This window comes from Theobroma cacao, chromosome 2 (genome assembly GCF_053813885.1).
Source record: "Theobroma cacao isolate CCN51 chromosome 2, ASM5381388v1, whole genome shotgun sequence".
NCBI classification, from domain to species: domain Eukaryota; kingdom Viridiplantae; phylum Streptophyta; class Magnoliopsida; order Malvales; family Malvaceae; genus Theobroma; species Theobroma cacao.
The window spans coordinates 47927148-47947116 of record NC_142640.1 but is presented as its reverse complement, the minus strand read 5'-3'; the positions used below and the strand labels follow the sequence as shown (position 1 = coordinate 47947116).

The 19969-nt window shown below is 34.6% G+C and overlaps 3 protein-coding genes across 6 annotated transcripts; 1 reads left to right on the top strand and 2 right to left on the bottom strand.

Annotated features, from left to right (window-relative positions):
- The first annotated feature begins 3168 nt into the window (after positions 1-3168).
- Positions 3169-6526, top strand: ICL (isocitrate lyase). The gene is made up of 3 exons (XM_007045543.3): positions 3169-3311; positions 4452-6054; positions 6162-6526. The coding sequence occupies exons 1-3, from the start codon at positions 3282-3284 to the stop codon at positions 6257-6259; spliced, it is 1731 nt and encodes a 576-aa protein (XP_007045605.3). The 5' UTR covers positions 3169-3281; the 3' UTR covers positions 6260-6526.
- Positions 6527-7942: 1416 nt separating this feature from the next.
- On the bottom strand, positions 7943-15298 carry LOC18610078 (syntaxin-132-like). 4 transcript variants are annotated; one of them, XR_016024546.1, is made up of 15 exons: positions 15094-15298; positions 14363-14464; positions 14003-14059; positions 13461-13509; positions 13061-13149; positions 12888-12961; positions 12750-12792; positions 12618-12678; positions 12468-12493; positions 12306-12383; positions 10816-10896; positions 10673-10738; positions 8893-9112; positions 8527-8577; positions 7943-8363 (listed from the first exon to the last, which is right to left on the bottom strand). XR_016024546.1 is itself a non-coding variant. In XM_007045542.3 (13 exons), the coding sequence occupies exons 1-13, from the start codon at positions 15109-15111 to the stop codon at positions 8951-8953; spliced, it is 906 nt and encodes a 301-aa protein (XP_007045604.3). In that variant the 5' UTR covers positions 15112-15298; the 3' UTR covers positions 8716-8950. The 4 variants fall into 4 exon arrangements, 2 of the variants coding, with proteins under 2 accessions (XP_007045604.3, XP_017971111.2); XR_001926681.2 differs by having other exon boundaries at positions 7943-8577; XM_007045542.3 differs by lacking the exons at positions 7943-8363; positions 8527-8577 and having other exon boundaries at positions 8716-9112.
- Positions 15299-17143: 1845 nt separating this feature from the next.
- On the bottom strand, positions 17144-17899 carry LOC18610077 (Ubiquitin-like superfamily protein). Its single transcript, XM_018115250.2, has one exon. The coding sequence runs from the start codon at positions 17897-17899 to the stop codon at positions 17144-17146; it is 756 nt and encodes a 251-aa protein (XP_017970739.2).
- Between the last annotated feature and the right edge of the window lie 2070 nt (positions 17900-19969).

Below are 19969 nucleotides of genomic sequence, written 5' to 3'. Positions count from 1 at the left end.
ATATATATATATATTGAAGAAATTAAACCAATGGGACTTTTTTGATGAGAAAATCAACAAGAAGTTGATGTTTAGGGTTCATGCTTTCAATTTAAAAGACATGTCTATTAAATGAAAAAAGATCCAAATCTATATATTAAAGATTCATCTCATTTCATATGTATTCGCTCTTTCACCTATAAAAGAAAGAGAGAGACTCACTTTAATTTGGATCTACTTTAACTATCGTATTTTTCATGATATGAGATTGAAGAGTGAAATAAGTTCTGATACTACTTATCTCGCATTTGCACATTTAATCCAAAAAATATACATATTAAATAAAAAAATTATTTAATTATAAATTTAAAATTTATTTAATTTTTTACTGATACGAGATAATTTAAAATCCACTTCCTTTATCGAGGGAAGGTTTCACATCCTTTAGTTCGCCTCCAAGTTGGGCCTTACGCCCATGACTGCACTAGCCTTCCCAACGTGCTGGGTTCCCTATAACCAAATGAGCTATAAAGCAGCCCAAGTTTAAGAGCTTTTGGGCTTTATATGGGTCTACTCTTCTTATAGTTTTTTTTATTCTTTTCAAAATTGATGCTGATGCTATTATATTTGAGAATGCATTGGCCATACCTACCAATAGTTTTTTGCTCTTTTAGTCCTGGATACCTACCAATAGTAATATCTTACATAATTTTTATAGATTTTGATCTCAAGGATGATAGATGGAATCACATAAATGATTTAAAGATTATATATTTAGAAATGAATTATTATATTAAATATTTATTTACTAATATATATATATATCATCTATTAAAAAAGAGGTGAATTTGAAGTTTTCTTCTCTGGATAAAAAGAAACGGGTTTGGTTGTATGGTAGGGGAATGATATCTCCAAATTTATGTGAGAAGCATGAATGAAGGTCGTTTTTCTCCTTTTTTCCTCGAATTGCTGAACACCTTACCCCCCCCATCACCCATCTCGATCAGCAGCCATTTAGGACCACAGTCCATAGCTACTAGAGCTGGTTAAGTTCCACACCTCAACCCCCAAACCCGACAAAACCCGTTCTCAGTGTCACGAAACCCAAGTTGAGGGAACTACCCTTTTGGTCAACGTGTAGTATTTCGTTACGATTTGCCACACTCTCAAATCTTATAATATATATTATTATTACTTCTGACACGTTTCCAGTAACCCCAGCTACTGTCCAAAGAGCCATACCTCATCGTTGATAATTACCTCTTTGCTTTGTCCATGACGTGCTATGTCAATCTTTCTACAAATCTTACCTTATTTTTCCCCGGTTGGTTTTGCTTGAACAGCATCGAGATTGACCGCACTCAAAATTTAATGCTGGCAGACGTGTTTACGTAGATATCCATCATACTTTCGGATGCGTATGCATTCAGGGTTTTTCTTTCCTGCAAGGAAAAGAGTCTATGGTATATGACAAATATTCTACCATGCATGTTAACATGGAAATTTGGATTTATATTTTTTTTGTAAATTATTGCAGTAAGAATTTGTTAAATTGATTGATAGCTGTGGGTTGTTTGTGGAGTGATGGAATATCCTTCCTTGTGCATGAAATCCAATCAAATAGTTAACAATTTTATAAAGAAATAAAGAAGCTGTTTTCTAAGCCCTTGTGTGGTCTAACTCTAGTTTTTTGGAAGTAGAGAAAATGTTTGAGAAGATAGGAGCTGCAGTCTTCATCCAATTAGGACAGAGAAGAAGAAGATAGAGACTGGGGTATTGGCCTTGAGCGGGAATTGCGGGATTGATTTCCACTGTGGAAGACTGCACAAACGAAGAAGGGTAGGATAGAGTTGCCAACTTGTATGAGAATGTGATGATAAATATATTAAAATTGGTATGGAGATAGGCATATCTTGATTTTCCTCGGGACTCCCAATTTCCAAACTCTTCTAACCGTTTGTATCGTCAGCAAGCTACTACGAACTGTGTAATGGAGTGTAGGACATGTTTCCAACTTACTTGAAGCAAAGATCATCCGAAATGCGAATGACATATAATCTTGTCAACTTAGCTATATTCATTTGTTATGATGAAATTTAAATGTAGCTATTAAGGTATCATTAAGGTTCTTAAGTAGGTAGCCCCATTGTTAGGATCCGATACTTTCAGATTTCAATTTGGGGGGCTCTTATGATTATATCTTAGTGATAATGAATGATGGTTTATGAGAAATTTAGTCGAAAACTCAATGTACTTCCATGCATTCCAAGAAGAAAATTAGGATCTAATTAAGTATAACCAATGTATCTGTAAATTCACTTGACTTTCTGTCATAAACCAGTATCCTACTGCTTAAATGATCTGTTTAACAGATCACTCACTGCCAAGAAGTTGAGTCATTGCAATTTTTAGGGAAGTTTATTCTTCAGCAGCATGAAAACTCAGATATACAGATGAACTAATAATGTTGCAGAAACAAATTTGCATATTTAAAAGGAAAAGGATTACTGAGAAGTTCATTGATGACAGTTTGAAGTTTGAAAACTTGCAATTTGCAAAAATGGGGACAAACTCATGTGGTGTCTGATATCTTCATCTGCAACTGTCCTTCCCTTAGCAATATTTTTCCCAGAGCTTTGTCACTAAGATTATGAAATTATATAGCCTTAATACAGCCATTACTAATGAGTGACGCAATCATACATGATGCCAAAATAACAGAGATGGTAGTGCATAAACTTCCAAAAGAATATTAACTTCTGGTTAAGTAGAGGAAACCCTGATAAGGCCAATGATCAAATGGTATAAATCAAAATGGGTTGTTTTCCCTTTGTTTTTTGACTGATGTTGAGTACCATAAAAGGGAAAAGTAAACAGAGAGATAAGTAGAAGGAAAGGGAACTGAGAAACACAAATCAGCTAAATACATGAATAGGAAAAAAGTTGTGACATAAGGGGAAATGAAACAAGACGTTGGCATTATCTTACTTGCCTGTGAATGCAGTTTTTCATGGGACACTTTTCACTCACTTTCTGAAGATAACAATGCAAACAATATATTTATTGGAAAAGTTATTCAGATAAATATTAATAAGAGAACCACTGTGTATATTTGCTGGTTTTTGTTGTTTTCTCTCTTTTTCTTCAAGTGCATCAGTTTTACCATTTTTCATAGGGGAGGTGATAACTGATGCCCATTTTTGCCTTATAAATTGAGAGGCTTGGAGGAGGGGCATGACATGAACTTCTCTTAGTTGTTTATACAAAGTTTCTATACCAAAAAAAAACCCAAAGTTCTATCCATGGCTGCATCTTTCTCAGTGCCTTCAATGGTAAGTTTCATTTCCTAGCAGCCTTAGTCTCCTTTCTTTTCTTCTTCTCTTACCAGGAAATTATCTTTAGTAGGATTCATCTCCCCTGTTTCTCTTGCTAGAAATGCTGAGCTTATTATCGCATGTGAGATTTGCACCATTTTTCTTTTGTTGTTGCCTGTAAGAGGTTAAGTTTCGGCTTTGCATGATGCCCCTATATGACTATTTCAACTTTTTTAAGGGACTGCAGACCTCCCAAAGGTTCCAAGGGGGGTTATACTGTCAATTGACATACATTAATATTAACCATTTTGAAGTACTAAGGTAGTAAGGTGCCCCAATCTCCTTATTGCATATGACAATGCTGCTTTTGTTCTTTTTTTTTTTTTCCGGCGGTGCGGGGAGTATGGTGGCTGACTAGTCAGAAGGGGAGAGGTAGAATTGCTCAATGTTTAAAATTTTGGTTTCAAAAGTTTATGCAACAAATATTTGTCTCATGATTTTAAGAAACTGTTCTGTCTTGGAAGTTGGTTTCCATTCATTGAATTTTGTGTTCATGCTCCTGTTTTGGATTCATGCATCTATCTTTGTACTATTTGATAGCAGTTTCAAAAGCCAACTAACAGGTCTTCATCTCTCTCCGAAAAGCAAAGTGGAAAACCAACACAAGTTTTTTCTCTTTTCCTTCTTAGATGATTTGCATCAAGAATCAATTGTAAAACGTGGAGACAAATCTCCCTTGTAGTGTGGCATATGGCAATACAAGGCAGAAACCATTAGAATATAGTTGCAGTGGTTAGGATGATCTATACAATCAAGAAATTATCCTAACAAAATGTGTTTTGATTGGGTCTTTTCTTCAGGATTCTTTTGTTTTTTTTTCTCTTTAGTTTCTTTCACTCCTCTCCAATTCCTCTTTATTTGACATAATCATGGCATTATTTTGTTACAAGAGAGAAGGCATATTCATGTATTTATGTTCGAGTAAATTACTTCAAGTTTTCTTCAGTATATAACTAATGCAGTAAAACAATCTTTTTGAAGTGGTTAAAACTCGACAAATTCTGATGCAAGTTTCATCCCGTCAAACAGTAAGAGGTTTTAACTTGTATCATTTTAGTAGTAAACAAGATTTATAATGAGTGAAAAATCCTTGGACAGATAATGGAAGAAGAAGGGAGGTTTGACGCTGAGATAGCAGAGGTGCAAGCATGGTGGAACTCAGAGAGGTTCAAGCTGACCCGGCGACCGTACTCAGCTAGAGATGTTGTGGCTTTACGAGGCAACCTCAGACAGAGCTATGGCTCAAACGAGATGGCCAAGAAGTTATGGAGAACTCTCAAGACACACCAAGCAAACAGCACTGCCTCAAGGACCTTTGGTGCACTTGACCCTGTCCAAGTAACCATGATGGCCAAGCACTTGGACACCATTTATGTCTCTGGTTGGCAATGTTCCTCAACTCACACCACCACCAATGAGCCAGGTCCAGACCTTGCTGACTATCCTTATGACACTGTCCCAAACAAGGTGGAACACCTTTTCTTTGCACAACAATACCATGACCGCAAACAAAGAGAGGCACGAATGAGCATGAGCCGGGAGGAGAGGGCTCGAACCCCTTATGTTGATTACCTGAAGCCAATCATTGCTGATGGTGATACTGGATTTGGTGGCACCACGGCCACTGTTAAGCTTTGCAAGCTTTTCGTGGAGCGTGGTGCTGCTGGTGTCCACATTGAGGATCAGTCCTCTGTAACAAAAAAATGTGGTCACATGGCTGGTAAGGTGCTTGTTGCTGTTAATGAACACATTAACAGGCTTGTTGCTGCAAGGTTGCAGTTTGATGTTATGGGAGTGGAGACCGTCTTGGTGGCTAGGACTGATGCTGTTGCAGCTACTTTGATCCAAACCAATGTCGACACCAGGGACCATCAGTTTATTCTAGGTGTGACTAATCCAAATCTTCAGGGAAAAAGTCTGGCCACTATGTTGGCAGAAGGAATGGCTGCTGGTAAAAATGGGCCTGAACTTCAGGCCATTGAAGACAACTGGCTAGCCATGGCACAACTTAAGACATTCTCTGAATGTGTTATTGATGCAATTAAGAACATGAACATCAGGGAGGATGAGAAGAGGAGGAGAATGAGTGAATGGATGAACCATACCAGTTATGACAAGTGCCTCTCAAATGAACGGGCCAGAGAGATTGCAGAGAGATTGGGGCTCAAAAACATTTACTGGGACTGGGATTTGCCTAGAACCAGAGAAGGGTTCTATAGGTTTAAGGGGTCCGTAGCGGCTGCAGTTGTTCGCGGTTGGGCTTTTGCTTCTCATGCTGACCTTATCTGGATGGAGACTTCAAGCCCAGACTTGGTTGAGTGCACCAAGTTTGCAGAAGGGGTGAAATCAATGCAACCTGAAATCATGTTGGCTTACAATCTCTCACCATCGTTCAACTGGGATGCATCAGGGATGACTGATGATCAGATGAGAGACTTCATTCCTAGAATAGCCAAGCTGGGTTTCTGTTGGCAGTTCATAACACTGGCTGGTTTCCATGCTGATGCACTGGTGACCGATACATTTGCAAGAGATTTTGCAAGGAAGGGAATGCTAGCATATGTTGAGAAGATCCAAAGGGAAGAGAGGAACAATGGAGTGGACACACTTGCTCACCAAAAATGGTCAGGTGCAAACTTTTATGATAGGTATCTAAAGACTGTCCAGGGAGGCATCTCATCCACTGCTGCCATGGGAAAAGGCAAGTCATTACTCAAGAAACCTCACTCTTTTCCTTGTGCTTTACGTCAATAGTGGAAAACAGACAGAGCTTGATAATTAACATTATGTTGTGTAAAATTTGTGCAGGAGTGACTGAGGAGCAATTCAAGGAAACATGGACCAGGACAGGAGCCACGGGCGTTGGAGGTGAAGGCAATCCGGTGGTTGCTAAGGCTAGAATGTAAGAGAAAGACAGAGAGAGAGAGAGCAACATGAGTTATGGTGAGGGGACAAAGGGATGGTCTATTTGGAGCATTACGCCATTACCAATTCTTCAACTAGGGAATTGGGATAGGAATAATAAATATGGTAATAATATCATAGGAGAATGGATCATTATGGGGCAATTTTTTTGGCCACATTGTGCTTCTTTTTAAGCTCTTCACAGCTTTGTTAAAGATGAAACTTGGTTCTTTTATATGGTAGTGAGAGGAAAAAGCTTTGTTTTTTAACTTTGTTTTTCATTTCTAAGCTTAGATTACCGTTGTTCAGATTATAGCACTATTCTACATTCCCCAGTGGCCTATGTGCCTTGCAAAATGCCGTAGGGAACTTTAAAAAGGAAAAAATGAAAGAAAAGAAATGAAACACAGTGCCCACAACTTTGGTTGGGCTGGCAAAACACAACTCAAAGTCCAGCAACTTCCTAAACGGCCCAAAACGACGCATCGGAGGCGTCGTCTCGCCGCATTTGGATTTTTGGGATGAAATATATACATAAATCAAACTTAAAATGTGGATCTTGGATTTTGGAGATGTGGACTCGAATTGCTTCGATTTGGAAAGGTTCGTTTCTTCCTTTTCCTTTTGGTGTAATTCTCTGCTTTCCTCTAGTTGTCGTCCATTTTGCTCAACCAATTGCCCTTTGAAACCCTAGCGATTAATTTTATCTCAGTTTTTGCTGAATCATTCGAAACACTTACGTAATTAAACCTCGTCGCTTGTAGTTTTAAAATTCGAATTTAATTGCTTCAGATTTTTATGTAAATAGAGGATTAGGGTTTAGTAATATAAACCAGGATGTTGTTGCGCTCTGTTAAAGTAAATCTTTTCATATCCTTCATATTTTCCCTCTTCTATTCGAATCTTTTTATGACGATTTTGGAATGATGGTACGTGTTCTTCAGGGCAAATTTGGATGGGTATTTTGTTTCAAATTAGTGTAGTAGAAGAAATTTAGGAAATTTATGAAGCATAGAAGGAGATGAATTGTCTCAAACTGGAAATATATGCGTAAACAAGCTGTGCTTAGTTGAACTGGAGATGTTGAAACCAGAAGTACCAACCAAGCTGCTTAGTTTGGCAGAGGGCGATTTTAGACAATCTGTGTAGCTCATAGGTTTGGTTAATTGTTTTAGGAGGATGTGTTGGAGACTAATTTGTGGTCCTTGGCCGAAAAGCATTGTCAAGTTAAACGAGGAAAAACTCGGCACTTTTGGAATAGTACATCAAGCTTTTGAGGATTATCTCAAGTTTGTTTTCCACAGTAGGTTTCCTGTGGCATCCCTTTGAAACTGTAGGTTATACATAGATGATACACCTCTAGGATGGCAGGAATGGATAATGAAATTCATCTCGAGATGTTTATGGAAGAAATAGATCTGACGATCAACATTTAACAAACTAAAAAGGTTTTAAGAGAACAAGTAGGCTGCCTTCATATCATTCTGTGGAGAAAAACAAGTGCTCCTGGAAAAACATGTTCAATCATTGAGGTTTCCATGTTCACATCAATAATTAGCATATCTTGAGGGATGAGATTTTGTGAAGTCCTAAATTCTTTGTACTCTGTATATCAATCCAAGCATTTTGAATTACTATACATAAAAGTGTTTGCATATAATGCAGCAGTGTATGCATCTATGTCATTCTTTTTTTGTACTTGATTATAATGCTTAGGACTAAATCTGGTAATGTAACTGATATATGGATGAAATTGATTAATGTGTCATATTAACATTAAAACTCTGCAGATTGAAACACATCAAATTACTTATTCGAACTGCTACCTATCTTTCAGATACCACAACTGTTTTCTATATATATAGGTCTTTCTCAATTCACTAATTAGAATGCATCCATTTGACATGGGAACACACCAAGATACTTGATATCAAATGCAAATAGCTTTCATTATGCGAAAAGGCTAGGTTCTCTTAAAACATGGTCTTTGACAATTAGTGTTAGGTTATATGTGGTGATGCTGCAAATGAAATTCTTTCATTTAATCATATGATACAATATCCAGCCTGTGAAGCACTGTGGGTTTAGTCATTGAAACCGAAGAACCTTGCATATAGTCAATAGAAAAAAATAGGTGTTACCATTGAAATTCATAGGAGCAAACTATTATGTCATTTCCTTTACTTTTCTAGCATGTAACTATTTATGATCTCATCATTTCCTTCAGTTTCTCTTATTAGTAATTATCTGAAGACATTTCAGTACTGACCTTGAGAGCATGCAGATGATTGTTATCCCAACATAGAATTGCTATTGTTGCCTGAAATCAGTAATTGAAGGTGTTGTCCTTTCCTTAATGTCAGAAAAAAAAAAAAAAAAGATAATGATGGCAGTAAGGATAACACTGAAAGGTGCCATCTACATAGTTGGGAAAACATCAGGTTGGTTTTAACAAGGATTAAGGGAGGAACAGGAGGGCTATCACATTATGTATCTCAGCTGTTGATCACAAAATATATTGGAGGTAAAGCACTCGCAACTGTGTAATTTTACATTATTTCTACGCGTGTCGAAAACACAGAATGCAAAAGGTAAGGTAAATGAAAAGAGAGGGAAGAAAAAAATTTATCAGAACCTGTTATAAATGCAAGGATAGAGAAGGGGATGAAGTGATGGAATCTAGTTTCCTCTGTTCATTTCTTCCAAGGCTTCAAAATCGAGAGCACGACGATGATTGCAATAATGAGGAGCAAGATGATGGAGATCATCATGCATTTTCTCGACTTCTTCTGCAAGCTCTTTGCAGTTCTGAGGGCATCTGTACCCGATTGCACATGGTCCACTGCATTTGTAACCTACAACCAAATGATCAACCAATAATCAGATTCCATAAACTCTTTCAAGGGAGTTGATGAGAATACGTTATTGTCAAAAAAGCCAATGGTCCATAGCCATTTGATTGATCTGGCAAAAAGTGACCCATCTAGACATAGGCTAACTCAACCAGGCCTTGTCTCAGCCCAAAAGCAACAGAACTAAGAACCTTGTATCAAGGCATATAGAGTTTTTCCTTGACATATGGTTAAAGCATAGAGAGAACTGGTTAAGGTCTCACGAATGAATGAATGAATGTGTTAATTCTATTGTTAAAACAAGAAAAATGAACCGTAGGCAAAGTCAAATGCCTCTTTTGTTTTTATCCCTCCTTTGTCTATTGGATTGGAGGTCTAATGTCTAATTATATTCTGACTTAGCCACCCGATAGCATGTGGCTATTCATTGACAAGCAATGACTTCAAAATAAGTTCAAGACATGCCCAACAGTTATACAGAAAAGACTGTAAAACCTACAGGATGAGTTAGCATAATAAATCTTACTCAATTACAGGGAATTTGAGTTTCCAATTGCAGTTCGACGTGAATTGAAGAATTTTTTAATACCCGAGCTCAACTAAAGAGATAAGGTGGAATTCGGGTAGAGATTTTAAGCTCGAGTTATAATATTTTCTAGTGAATCAAAAAGAAAATCAAACACTTAATTGGAATAATTATAAATAGCAACTACACCCTTAGTAGAATAAATAAAACATGGCGGTAATAATAGTAATAAATCCCAGTGGGTGAGACCTTCTAAAGCTTTTCTACGGGCACCGCAGCCATTAGAACCAAAAATGAGAATATAGCAAAAGAAATGGTATTATCCTGGACAAGCGTCTCTCTCTCTTTTACTTCATAAAAGTGTATGCAGAATTCTATTGAACTAAATCTGTCCAAAAGAAAGGCTAAAGCCTAGAGACTAATCAATCTTTCCTTAATATCGTAAAAATCGAAAATGTGATTAAAAGAACAATAAGCATTGCATGAAGCTACTGAAAAATTCCCATTATCAGAAAGAAGTATGGCCAGATGATGGCAAAATACTAAAGGAGAATTTCCACAAACAGGGGCAGGTTTAGTCGTGTGCTTCGATTCACCTCAGTATTAACAAACCAAACTTTATAAGAGATGAAGGAAGCGAGTACTCAAAAACAAGAGATGAAAGGGATCATGCAAAGTGGAGCATGCACTCCTTGACACAAAGCAAAACTAGTACTTCCGAAATAACTACATGATCAAGCAACAAAAAGGGAACCAACTCAAGCAGCCTAACTACTCTTCCAAGGTTTTAGGACTCCGACAACTATAACAGCAACTATGATTAGTAGAATTATAATGGCAATGCATGTCCACTTTCGTGTACTCTTCTGTCGTTTCTTTGCATTTTGAAGTGCAATCGTCCCTGACTGGACGTTAGTGACTGCAGTTGAGACCTGAACAAGATTCCATCAAACACGTGACACCAAGCAAAACACATCTGTCGACCTACTATGCAAACAAAAATACCCACTCTAAGAGATGTGAGAACAGGAACAAACCTGGCTTTCAATGTTATCCAAAATTTCTCCTTGGGCTTCAACAAGAACTGCCATGTCAAGGTAAATCTGACAAATAACAGTCGCATTAGAAAAGTTAGCTTGGTTAGTCTATCTTCCATGCTAAGGCCTCAGTGCCGATTTACCTGTTGCAAATCAAGAAGCTTTTTCTCTATCCCCATCACAGCATCATGCCTTTCTTGGATTTCCTCCATTGTATTTAATACCTACAACCATAGTCCAATACCAAAATTCTAGTAACAAAGCATATTACAATAAGCAGATAACTATCTTTCAATGTGAATATTTGCGAGTACACTTTTCATTCTTCATGTAGTATAACAAAGTTATGTACACCACCAAAGTACTAATATATGTTCCCCTCTCAACAGGTCATAATGCAGTTGTAGTTCCATTGGCTTAAGTGGTAGGATTGTCAACCTTCTATTTTGAAACTTGTTCGTCTTCTAGGCATAAGTTTCTCAAATGCAAAAAGAAAGCAATTAAACCTTTTTCTTGGAACAAAGTCTCATTACCATGCTTTTGAAGACTGTCATTGAGAGTGACCAGGGAGATCCTAAATTGTAAATGAAGACTTAAATTCTTTGGTGGGACCTAGTAGAGAACCAGACTGGTTCAATAAGCCAAATAATTGGAATATCATGGCATATCTGAACGATTGTATTCTATCCCACCTCAGGCTGGTACATGTTGACCTTAACAAATGCATAAATATTTAAGCCTTCTTGATTCCCAGAAACCTCAACATAAAGATACTAAAGTTTAACTTTTTGAGATCCAATGTCATGTTGAAATTTGCAAGGCATACAGAAAATAGAAAGAAAAGCTGATGCTTATTGAAGACAAGAATTGAGTACAAGGATAAAGAAACCCATCAAGATGTGGACATATTGGCACAAAATGACTAAGAAATATATAAATCTGCCTGAAAATTCCCTTCAAATTTAGAGCAGTTAATACAATTTAGCACATTACGTATCAATGTTCCTGAACAAGTTTTACCAGCTCAACATTCCTTAAAAAGCAACAAAGAACTTGCAGTATATATAAACAAATTCAAATTAGAATGACTTTAGAACTATGCATCAGTACATATAAACAGACTTAGACATGATTAACTATTTAGATTCTCACTGAAAATTCAGGGAAAAGAATAATAACCTAAATTACCCACACCTAATGAAGATACTAGAACTTTCTCACATTACAGAGTCTGAATATCAATGCAAGTGCTTCCCAGAAATATAAAGTTCCTTCAACATTGATGATCAGAGAATTGAAACTGATGTTGCACCACAATCCATATTACTCAATATATGCTCAAAACATTGATCACTGTTGAAATTAATGTATGTCATTAACTCTTACTCAGCTTAAAAACAGAAAACACTTCTCTGTTGTTTGGGACTGAAATTAGTTCAACCAATTTCAGGATCTAACAATTTTAGAAACTTCTGTAATCAATTCGAAAGATGCAACTTAGAACAAATATGATAATGGCACAAACACGAAAACTGCACAGATTCAAGACTCAGTTGTCTTTTGCTGAACTTTCAACAAACAAACAATTGTGAATCTTCGAGGTGAATTAGTGTTAAACATAAGAGGGCCCTACCTGTCCTCGTCCCTGTTCTTGAATTGCCTTTTGGAAGATTTGCTCACTGTTTCCAGTTTCAATGAGGCGGTCGATTGTCTAAGAGAAGAATAAATTTTGGCTGATTATAACAACATCCATATGAATTAGAGCCAAAAGTTCCGACACCAAGCTTAGGCTCACCTGTTCGTCTGGTCTGGTTCCAGTGACTGCTCAAACAGCAATGAAAAAAAAAAGCATAAAGTGCAATGAATAATAACAAGATTATTAATTCAGGAAAGAAAATCAGATTACTTTTGCAGTGCTGGTAATTCGTAAGCCCCATATTCTAACCTGTAATGACCCTTCTTTCCACAACCTCACGATACTCATCCTGGATCTTTTGTCTGAGAGTCTGAAACAGAATATTAAGATGAGAAAACAGATAATATCTAGCAAGCTGTCAACCATGATGTGTAGATATACCTGAAACTCTATCATCAAATCCTTGAATTTTATTGCCAGAGCACTGTGATTGGAAAAATAAAAATAATGATAAAAAACTATAATCAACTTGTAAGAAAATAAATAAAAAGGACCTAAAACTAAGCATTCTAAGCATACTTTGTAACATTCATCCTGGATCTGTCAATGCTTGTTCCCTTCTCACATCCAGGTTTCTGCCGATTGGCTAAGTTCTGGATGTAAAGGGAGAAAATCAGTAAATAGTCTTCAATTATATATCTCTAAAGCCAGAAAATTAAGACATCTGAAGAGAAAAATGAATAAAGAGTTACATCTTTGTTGATAGCTTCTAATCTTGCTTTGACATTACGTGCTATCTTTCCAACCTCATCAATATCTTTCTCCATTCGCTTCTTGATAGCTTCAGTAAATTACATAAAATTTAGACAATATGGAACCAAAATAAAATCGAAACTTAAAGAGCAACTTCAGGAATTGGTAATGAATACCCACACAAAAAAGACTCCCCACATTAAACTTTTTCTCGAATTTGTTGCTGCCAAGACTTTATATCCATTTTTTCTCAACTTGCTCAGCTACTAACAGTGTAACACTAAGTTGGATGATAGTTTATAGTCAAATAAGCAACTGAGTTACACCATACATATTATTAACGTACAATGCTGATATTTGATTTGCAAGAGTAGTAAGGGGAAGGACACAGCTGTCTACCTTTCATGGCAGAGGCCTTTGTAACCGACTTTGATTCCTCATTATCATCCTGTACAAAGGTCACACAGACATACGTAAATTGCGATGATAAACAGCAAATTAATAAGCTAAACATTACTCTTGGGGAGATTTACACAGTGCAGGAGAACTAAGAAGCAGGAAAAGATGTCCAAAATTAGCAGAACAACTCTTGATAATGAATTTCAGAACATTGCAAATCAGGACTGGCTAAATAATACAGCACAGATGATGCTTAATGATAATGAAGATAAAATTCTCTAGTAATCTCAATAAAAGTTGATACATTTAAAACTGGACCAAACCTATAAATTAATATTTTGACCATAGAATCTTGCCAGCCAGACACCACATCTATATTAAAGAAGAAAATAATGTAGAATTTCATAAAGACATGGATAAGATTGCAGAGTACATGTAATTGATTATAGGAGACCAAGATTTTAATATACAAAAGCAAAGCACAAAAATATCTCGGCGCAACCTTCAATGGTAAAATAATCTCAGGTGAACATCCTACATACCTTGAGTTTCCTAAGTAACACAGAGAGCTTCTCCACCTGTTTCTCAACCTCTTGTATCTATATTACGAAAAATAAGAGCATGAAGCAATTAGATGAATTTCACTTAAAACGAAAACAAATGTTAGAAAAAGACCAACAATATAAGCAAAGATAATCTAAGTAAAAGAATTTCAAAAGTCTTGCTATATTGGCAGATGTCTACTCTTGGATTCAACTCCTTGAAAAAATAAATGAAATTTCAATAAATTAGTTGATAATAAGTTTCAAGCTTTAAACATAAGGTTCCAAATAGTCAATTAGCCATCACAATCACCTAAGATAGCAGCTAATTTGCTTTGCTTTTGTAAGCATATGGCAGACCTGCTTATTGAAAGCTTCCATTCCCATGTCGGAGTTACTTCCGGGAACCTGTCTTCCCATTTCAATATCACCATGGCCTTGGGCATCACCAACAAATGAATCCTGATCCAAAACATAATAAAAATCATGAAATCAAATATGACAACAAAGCGTAATGAAGCTATCACAATTAAATAATCAAAGTGAAAAAGAACTAGCAGAACAAGCAAACATAACCAAAATATCACCTCAACCCAATTCAGTCCATGTTAAAATTAGAACCTTTATCGATAGTGGAAAGATAATTCAAAACTTAAGCATGGTAGAAATATTGGTTCCAACTATTGAACTTAGAATCAACCAAAAACAAAAACATTTCCAAGTAAATTCCCAGTAACCAAACAAAGAGAAAGAAGCAAATCCTTAAAAAGGAATCAACTTGGTGTGATGCTATATCACTTAATTGAAATAAAAGTCAACATAACTTATAAAAAATGAAACTTTCATATTAAAAAATTAAAATTAACAGAGCCATGATAGTCCTCAAAACTAGAAAACACTAACCAACCCAGTTTCAAATAAACACAGAAGCCCAAAAATACACACTCAATTAAGCATTAAATCTCCAAAAAAAAAAAATACAAACTCGATTGATCAAGCAAAAGAAATAGAACCCAAGAATTTCATGATCTTAATTAAATTAAGAAAGCAAACTACTACTGATGAGGACAAGCAAGGTGACTGATAATTACCGTGAGTAAGTCGTTCATGTTTACGACTCAAGGGGATGCTTTGATCAGTTGAAACTCCAGAGTTCAGAGGAATAAAATAGGCAAAGAAAGAAATTTTCGTTATGGTATGAAAGAGATGCTTTTCCTTTTTATTTTTTCTGTTAAAAAATGTGGAGCTTTTTTGCAGCCGGCTTTTAAGAATTTAAGAATTCAACGTTAAATACAACAAAATTTCCAAAGCGTTATCGTATGATTTTCTTTGTACGACCAATGACCATGTTCGGTTTCGGTTACCTTTGTTTAGCTGTTTATTGGGCTGTCCGGTTGGCCCATTTTGGAATTTTTATGGGTTTTTTTCTTCAAAAAAAAATTAATAAAAATAATTATTTTTTTAATCACATTCAATAACACTAATTGTTATTAATTAAAATATTTTTACTATTATTTTATATCACATGCTATGATCGATGATGACATGATATATTGATATAATAATAATGAAATGATCTCATAATATTTTTTACTTTTCAAGTCAACGTCACGTACATATAACAAGATAAATAACATTTTGATTAATAAAAAAGTAATCCACCAATAGTCATAAAAACATATTTGACCAAATAAAAATATATAGATTTAATTAAACGTAATAAAAAATAAAATTTTATTTAAATTTATTCAATAATTTAAAATGTTTTTAAATATTATTTTTTTATTTTCTTTTACTCACTTTATACGGAGCAAAACAAAATACATTTTTAAGAAGTAATTATAAGAACTATTTATATGATTCATTTACAAAATTGTACATACTCGGTTTAAAATTTTAGATAATCTATCTATTAATCCTTTGGAATTTCTTATCAACATATATAGGAAGACAACCACGTACGCAATATACCAAGATCTTGTATTAAAGGGAATAATGTTGAATTGTTAGGTACAAAATGGATTTGTTTAATTTGATTAAGAGGTTTTCTTCATATGTCTTAGATATATGAAGTTAGGAGAATAGGGATTTGAACTCCATCTTTTAAACAATGAAATCATATATCAATTAATAAATCAAATGGTCAAATACGTCTATGTTTGTACAAAGAAAAAATAATAGGATTCTTGATATAGGAATTGCCACTACAATAAAATTCTCATCTTTGGTGTTTAGGGAGAGATCTTTGGTTTCCCTCATAAGCTTCAAGCTTTAGGCTCTTAAAAATCTATGGGTTCTGATGGTCTTCACCACTGGTTTTTTTGTCTGTTTTGTAAGAGAAAACTGGATTCTTATAGGTAGTTTTCTCAATACTTTACAAAGAGAGTGAGAGATGAATAATCATGAAATAACCAAACCTTGAATCTCTATCAACTATGGCTAATATATAAGGAAGTTTCACTCCTAGAAAGAAAAGGGAGGACCTTATTATTGCTGCCAATAAATTATCACACCACCTAGATAAGAAAAAAAGGTAATGTTGAGCGGTTAAAATATTGGTAAAAAAACTTATGATAAAACTTGTGTAGTATTCCTCCATCACAAACATGAACTATCACTCTCTTTTTATTTTTGGCTAGCTTCCGTTCATGCCTTTGTTATCCAGGCAGTATATCAGTTGTCGTCCAGTGGCTAGGATGTCTGGCTTTCACCCAGGAGACCCGGTTCGATCCCGGCAACGGAACCTCTTTAATCATGTGCATGGAGTTTTTATTATAGCTCATCTTTCTTATTCATGAACCCAAAAACTCTAAAACTAGCCTGCTAACAAGTGAGCTTTGGTTATCATAATGCCTCTTGTTAATATTTAGAGTGTTAAATGCTTATTGCTTTACCACTTGTTGCTTACCACCCAACAAGTGAGCTTTGATTATCATAATCCTTCTTGTTAATCATCATGGCTAACAAGTGAGCTTTGGTTATCAACACCATGCCAATCCACCACGGCTAACAAGTGATCTTTAGTTATCAATATTCCAGGATTCTTTTCCTCTAAAACTAAAGCAATTTAAGAGAATGATCACTTAATTTAAGTTCGAATTAGATCTCTTAATATATAGTTGACACTGTAGACTTTATACGTCAATGTCCATCACGACTAACAGTGCCTTTAAATACATAAAGGCAATCCCCATTTTCAACACCATGCCACCTAAGGCTACAATTGTCACGCATGATCCGCTGCTTGTGTATGAACAGATAATCATCTCCGGGAAGAATTTTTCTGCTAAGCAGCAACTGTCTCAAATCATTAACAGTGCTGGAGTCCTTCATTTCCAGTGGGATGGTAGCTGCATTTAGCAAGCTTGAAGACATTTGCACCACTATATTCAGCCCCCTCGTTGGAGGGTCTTCCTTTAAACGATTCGTAGTTCTCAGGACAACACTGATTTCTGAAAACTCAGATATACCATACTCATTCAGATTGCGAAAATCGTCTGCCAACTCGACTCCTGAAAAGAAGAGTAACATTCTTTTAATTGGTGTGGCTTCAACTATGTGGATTTTCTCTTTTAGGCTACGCACGGTTTCTGTTCTGTCAACTTCAATGTTCACCTGTCTAGATGAAAATTTTACAGTGATTTGGATTTTAGTGCGATGGTTAAGTGAAGGTGAAAGGGGTTTGAGGGTGAGGTCAATTTTTGTACCGTGAGTAACAATCGGGTAATCTTCCATGTCTAGGCCATCAACTAGCTCCCAATCACATACGGAAAGAGTTTGTCTTTCCACTGGGATTCCCAGAAGCTGCTCTGCCTGTCTTTTGATTGCTAAAACAGGCTCCTGGAAACCAACTTCCATGGCAAATTCACGTCCGCAGGCAACAATGATAACCCTCATTTCTGCCACTTGCAACACACTTTTGCGAGAGGCCGATGATTACTTCCAATCAATGCACAAACTTTATAGAGCTTTCCTATATTGAAATTAGAGATGAAAATGCATGCAAATTACATCCTGGATATTCATGAGTGATGAGTCACGTTAGATGAGTGAGAAATCATGCCAATTAACATATAACTGTTCTACAACTTTTTCTGTTGATTGAATTCACTCCAATTGCGTTTTATAAGTGGTTTGAAGCACGAGTATGAAGAGAAAGAAAATTATACCATACACCAACAATAATAAACTCTATAAGAAAGCCTCGATAATTGACAAGTGTCCATTGAATTACAAATTAAGAAATTATTAACTTGAAATTATTTCTGTGGCATAAGTCACAAATCCGTTGTAGTTTACAAACGCATGCTACTGTTAGACTTGGTAATTTAGACATGATTCTTTAACACAGCTCAAGATCGATAATCTATAGTTATGTTTAAGATATGAAATTTACAAGTTTTAAGTAGATTTAATTAATCCATCCAAGACTCATGGAACTCGTTTAGTTAGTCGGGTTATCATGTCAACTCGTATAATTTAACGTGTATAACTCATTTATAAATCCATTTAATACAAATTTAATCATGATAATCATGCTTAGACGAGTTATCAATTATCTTGTCTCATATAAAATTAAATGCGTTAGTCGTATTTTGTAATACGTTTTAACATATCCATGTATGTATTTAAAATCTTGACATATTTAATTAATTATGTTGGATTCGTATTTATCTATATATTATTCTGGGCCAATCCTTGGGTAAAGCCACTCAAGTAAGGGCTTTAGATCTCAAATTTAAAGAAGCACCATATTTTTATAATAATAATATAATTAATTATATTTAAAATATATAAAAATTAAGATAATTAATACAATATTTATCTATTCTCTCATGTCTAATAAACATTTATTTTCTCTCACTTCTACATTCTTATTAATTCTAAACTAATTATTTCATTTCCTTATTAAAAATATGTAAAAGTAAAAAATAGTTAATAAATTACATATTATCTCACTTCTCTAATTTTGTGTCTAATAAATCTTAATTTTTTATCACTTCCCAATTCTGACGTTCCTATTAATTCTCAACTATTTTGCTTATTTTCAATCAATTAACAGTTATATGTATTTAATAATCTTAAACAGCTATTTTTTCTCACCTATTTTTTTTTTTATTTTTAATCAACTAACAATAAGATGTTTTAAATGATTTCTAACAGTTATTTTATTTCCTATATATAAAATCAATTTTTTTTCAATTTATAATATCCACTATTAAATTTTTCTTCCCTCATTTGCTTTTTCTTCCTTTTCTAACTTTAATTTTCCTTTGAAGAATATGCAAAAAGTTTATTATGCTATTATATATCTTTATAAAACCGTGAGCTTCATTCACGATTCACAATGAGCATTTAACAATTATATATTATTATTCTAATATTTGCATACTTTTTTACTTTAATTTAGAGTTTATATTATATTATTATATTATCTTTATTTTATGTGATAATTAATTTATTTGAATTAAAAATTTTGATTGTTGATTTTATATTAACCATTTAAAAACTATAAAATAATTGTAATAGTTAAATATTTTTGGTATTTCTTAATAAATATTTGAATATGTCGAATAAAAAATATGAATTTGATTATTTAAAACTTAAAAAAATTTCTTAATTTCAATAAAAAGGTCTCATTTAAATATTTTACTTTAAATATTTAATGTTATTGAACCGTCTTTGATATTATTAATACTTTATATTTACATAACAAAATCAAGACATGTGAACACAAATTGTTAAGCAACTGGGAAAGAAAATTTTTCAAGTAAATGGATAAAATTCCACATATTGAAAGAACAAGAATAACAAAAGCTAATTAAAAAAAGAAGAACCCCGGATTCAATGTACCAAAAAAAATCAAGAATAAAAAAACAACAAGCAATAGAAATACATGTTACTTTGTTGGAGGGGAGCCCAATTAAAACAACTTGGAAGAGTGGACTTATGGAAACAATATTATAT

Coding starts and splice junctions, on each gene's coding strand:
- ICL (XM_007045543.3), top strand. CDS start 3,282: ATGGCTGCATCTTTCTCAGTGCCTTCAATG. Junction 3,312..4,451: donor CTTTCTCAGTGCCTTCAATG/GTAAGTTTCATT, acceptor ATCCTTGGACAG/ATAATGGAAGAAGAAGGGAG. Junction 6,055..6,161: donor CACTGCTGCCATGGGAAAAG/GCAAGTCATTAC, acceptor AAATTTGTGCAG/GAGTGACTGAGGAGCAATTC.
- LOC18610078 (XM_018115622.2), bottom strand. Junction 13,150..13,460: donor AAAGGCCTCTGCCATGAAAG/GTAGACAGCTGT, acceptor AATTTACTGAAG/CTATCAAGAAGCGAATGGAG. Junction 12,679..12,749: donor ATTTGATGATAGAGTTTCAG/GTATATCTACAC, acceptor ATTCTGTTTCAG/ACTCTCAGACAAAAGATCCA.
- LOC18610077 (XM_018115250.2), bottom strand. CDS start 17,899: ATGAGGGTTATCATTGTTGCCTGCGGACGTGAATTTGCCATGGAAGTT.